This window comes from Salvelinus sp. IW2-2015, linkage group LG4p (assembly GCF_002910315.2).
Source record: "Salvelinus sp. IW2-2015 linkage group LG4p, ASM291031v2, whole genome shotgun sequence".
NCBI lineage: Eukaryota > Metazoa > Chordata > Actinopteri > Salmoniformes > Salmonidae > Salvelinus > Salvelinus sp. IW2-2015.
The window spans coordinates 26,603,492-26,608,198 of record NC_036841.1 but is presented as its reverse complement, the minus strand read 5'-3'; the positions used below and the strand labels follow the sequence as shown (position 1 = coordinate 26,608,198).

At 42.6% G+C, this 4,707-nt stretch overlaps 1 protein-coding gene across 1 annotated transcript in view; it reads left to right on the top strand.

The window, feature by feature from the left end:
- The first annotated feature begins 1,346 nt into the window (after positions 1-1,346).
- The window catches only part of LOC111960767 (ephexin-1-like), a 40,501-nt gene continuing 37,140 nt past the window's right edge, over positions 1,347-4,707 (top strand). The window contains exon 1 of the mRNA XM_023982972.1: positions 1,347-1,838. Coding sequence (XP_023838740.1) covers positions 1,637-1,838 — 202 coding nt within the window. The 5' untranslated portion in view covers positions 1,347-1,636. The remainder of the gene's footprint in view (positions 1,839-4,707) is intronic.

Genomic DNA, 4,707 nt, shown 5'->3' with positions numbered 1-4,707 from the left:
TTTCTGTTGTTATTGAGACGTCAAGAAGATCTGTGTGCCTTATTGTGCCTCTAATATATTATTAGATATGAGAATCTTTCCCAGTGACACTAACTATTGTAGTTGGATGATCAAGACAGAAACAGTTCTGTATAAGACATGCAGCTTCAGAGAGCTTGTGTTGTTACTCTGTCAGCCTTCCTCGATTATCTTTTGGATGTTGTGTAAATGTGTTTGACCCCCAGCCCCTCTCCATCTGGTCTGATTAGAGGGAAGGAGTTTGATGGTGCGAGGCGAACACGCTGCTCATACAACGAGGCCTCACTTAGCCATTCTCTGCATAAAGGAGCCCTGGAATTATCTCTCCTGCTGCTGCATGGAGAAACAAAGAACAAACTTTGAACTGTACTGATCAGGCAGCGGTGCGCGGGTTTAGAGGGACCATCATCCACCACAAGACAAGCAGGACAACAGGCTACATATCATCTGAACACACAGTTCTATACCAAACTGGAGGACCTACAGGAGAACTGGCAGGTGTACTGGCTTTTAGTGTGTTCTCTGAGGTGTGACTAACCCCTATACAGGAGAATACAAGGTATACACCACTGGGGAACACACTGAAGATCTTGAGAGGAGGGATATAAAGAAAAGGAGTGATCAGTGATCGCCATGAGGCTGAATTCCCTGGCACAGGTAAGTGGCTTTTCTGGTTCTCCAGAGCACAGAAGAGCAGAGCAGAGAGTGATGGCATGCAGGTGAGGCCAGGCCAGCCTCTGGAATGTCTTTCAGCAGGCCCCACACAGACAGTACAGCAGTGGTATTCAAAGTCGGGGTCTGCAGTGGGGTCGGCAAAATAAAAATTAAGAGAACAGATTGTTGTATGGGACAATATACAAATGTTTTTGAGAAAGATATTTAGGAAAAAAAAGTGTTGAGTAAATGTATTTTTTGGTTYCTTTTCATTTTGATAAGATATGAAAATGTAATTAATTTAAGGATATTTGTTGATGTAAAAATAGAAATGTAATGATTTTAAGGTTGTGTCATTATATTTGGAGTGGGGTGGGATCATGAGGAAAAAAATGGTGTCCCCAGAAATTCTGACGGAAGAAATGGGGTCCCTGCTGCAAAAGTTTGAATACTACTGCAGTGCAAGGCGGTACACAGAGGGTGAGAGAGAGGGAGGGAGAGAGAGAAAAAGAGGGCGAGTCATACACAGAATCATTACAGCTTAGGGAGAGAGAGGGGGCTGACTCTGATTGGCTCCATGGCTGTTTGAGTAACTAACAACACTCCTGCCCCCCGGGCAGGGGGTGGAGGAAGAGGGAGGAGTAGAGAGAGAGGGGAGAGGAGAGAGAGAGAGGAGGAGGGAGGAGTGAGAGACTAGGGAGAGCTACTTTGGCCTCAGTGTGCCGGGCAATCGCTAACCTATGTGAGACTGAGCCCTGAAGTGTGTGTTGTGTTGTTGTTGTTGTGTTGCCTCGCCGGGACTTGAGATTGACAGGAATGGATTTTCTCCTGGATTCTGGCTAACATTTGATGGATTCTACGCTCTCCTCTGCCCTGAAGCCAAACCCGACAGGAACTACCCCACCATCCCGGATCTGAGAACAGGAGGGGGACACACACCCCACGGAGCCTGGAGCCCATTGCCATGGCGATGACGGCCCTGTTCAGGGGCAAGTGGGGTCAAAAGTCGCAGGAGCCACCTGAGAAGCGGCCCGCAGCACCGGTGCACWCCACCAACCACGAGGAGGAAGAGGAGGATGACAGGGTCATCGCCCCCATCCGCAGGAACTCCCGCTTCTACCGTTCCATGAGGAAGAAGAGGCTGGCCTCGTCAGAACAACCTGAAAGTAAGAATAGAATACCCCCTCTTCCCTTCCGCTCAGAATTTCACCAAGCGTAGGCTACCTGGGGCAGCAGGTAGCCTCGTGGTTAGAGTGTTGGGCCAGTAACTGAAMGTTTGTTGGATCGAATTCCCGAGCTGACAAGGTAAAAATCTGTCGTTCTGCCCCTGAGCAAGGCAGTTAACCCACTGTTCCTAAGCCGTCATTGTAAATAAGACTTTGTTCTTAACTGACTTGCCTAGTTAAATAAAGGTTAAAAAATCTGTGTCTTTTGTCTGCTACAGTAGAGAGTCATTAAGTTTGAGAATACAATAACGCATTCAGTTTGAAAATACCTGGGATTCAGGTAGCATGGAATGCTGATAATCAATGTGTACAGCAGTTTTAGGAAAGTTCTGAAGTTTATCTACATTTAACTTAATGTAAGGCCCTAAATCTGGAATTTAAAACTGAGCTGCTTTGGTAAATGGATCTCTTTAGCAGTGCTGGAAAAACTACCCAATTGTCATACTTGAGTAAAAGTAAAGATACCTTAATAGAAAATGACTCAAGTAAAAGTGAAAGTCACCCAGTAAAATACTACTTGAGTAAAAGTCTGAAAGTATTTGGTTTTAAATATATTTAAGTATCAAAAGTAAATGTAATTGCTAAAATATACTTGAGTATCAATTCATTTCAAATCCCTTATATTAAATTTTTGGCAATGAAGCCCTGTATCTACTTCCACAGAGTCAGATGAACTAATGGATACCATTTTATGTCTCTGCATCCAGTATGAAGGAAGTTAGAGGTATTTTCGTGAGCCAATGCTAACTAGTGTTAGAGCAATGACTGGAAGTCTATGGTATCTACTACAGTAGCATGCTAGCAGTTACCATAGACTTCCAAGTCATTGCGCTATAGATACCATTGACTTCCAGTCATTGCTCTAGTTAGCAATTGTGCTAATGCTAGTTAGCAACTTCCTTCAAAACTGCACGCAAAGATAAAAATGGTATCCACAAGTTAATCTGACTCTGGAGAAGTAGATAAAGGGCTTCATTGACAAAATTCAAAGTATCCCGTTAAGCATACCAGACAGCACGATTTTCTTGTTTTTTAAATTTACAGATAACCAGGGGCACAAACACTCAGACATAATTTATAAACAAAGCATTTGTGTTTAATGAGTCCGCCAGATCAGAGGCAGTAGGGATGACCAGGGATGTTCTCTTGATAAATCTGTGAATTGGAAAATGTTCCTGTCCTGCTAAGCAATCAAAATGTAAGGGGTACTTTTGGGTGTCAGGGAAAATATAAATAGTAATGTAAAGCACAGATACCACAAAAAATGACTTAAGTACTTCAAAGTATTTTTACTTGGTTACTTTACACCACTGCTCTTTATATCCCATTGATGGACACAGGAACCCCTGACCTCTTTCCTAAAATCATCCAGCCAATCTGTCTGGGGAATCATTGTTGTTATTCTGTGGTGTTTTATAGACCGCAGAACAGCAGCGGTTGTATTGTTCCACAGAGAACACAGGCTTGATGGTCGGCCGGTCCTGAGAGCTAATGAAAGCTAATGAAACCAGAGGAACCGGTTCCATTGTTTTATAATATGTGTTGTTTTAACAAGTCTGTATGAGTGATGCCTGTTCTTCTAGCCAACCAYCTTTAACCTCCAACCTACACGCTTCATATAGCCTGAGGCTGGAGAGGAGGAGAGCTGCCGTCACGGAAATACACCCTTCCCACTGGGCAAAAACTGGTTGAATCAACATTGTTTCCACATAATTCCAATGTGATGACGTTGAATCRACTTGGAAAAGTGACAGGACTCTCAAAAAGTCAGCAACCCGCAAGGGTGAAATGTATTGTTGATTTCACATTGAATTCACATTAGTTGACAAGTTGACAAGTGAAAATAAAAACTATACGTTGAACTGACGTCTGTGCTCAGTGGGTTTTTACACACCATAATATATTGCTATTGTCAACAAAGTATTCAGATACATGAATGTATAGGCCAATGGACTAAGAACTGTGCGCCTAAACTGTGCGACTACACGGCAGTTATTGTATGCTGTTTTTATTTCAGCCATTCCCCTTTTTGTTTTTTACCCCAAATAAAGGTGACACCTGTACATGGTGCAGGCTTCCAAGAATAGACAGTTCATTTCCAAGAATAGACAGTTCATTTCTCCAGGACTCTTTCCTGGTCCCTGGTAGACTTTGCCCAGCCTGTGAGATAGGCTTTTAGGGTGTGAGGGACATTTCTTTATATATGACCAGTTAGGTCCGGAGAGTCAGGCGCCCTAGTTAAACAAGAGCACGTTGTAAAATTTATGGGACGATTATAAAACAGGATGAAAAGAGATGATGCTCTTCAAAGACTGTAACCCTTGATATTTTCTTTGAATCCTTTGAGACAAAGTCAAACCAGTATTCAACCCCTAGTGAAAGGGGTTAACCCCTGCTTAAAAAAATGTTTTTATTTAACTACGCAAGTCAGTTAAGAACAAATTCTTATTTACAATGACGGCCTAGGAACAGTGGGTTAACTGCCTTGTTCAGGGGCAGAACGACAGATTTGTACCTTGTCAGCTCAGGGATTCGATCTAGCAACCTTTGCAGTTACTGGCCCAACGCTCTAACCACTAGGCTACCTGCTGCCCCAAGTGTGTTACAACTTTCAGTTTGGTTACAACTTTCAGTTTGGTAGATTATCTTATCTCTGATCAATTGCTTTTTTCTTATAGGAGTAGTACAACAATTGTTGATTAACTTTTTCATTCCTCATACTCTCTCAAAACAATCTTGAATCTACAGGAATGATGTACAGTAATAGGTCGATGAGTTTAAAAAGATAGGTTGATTTTTGTGTAAACGA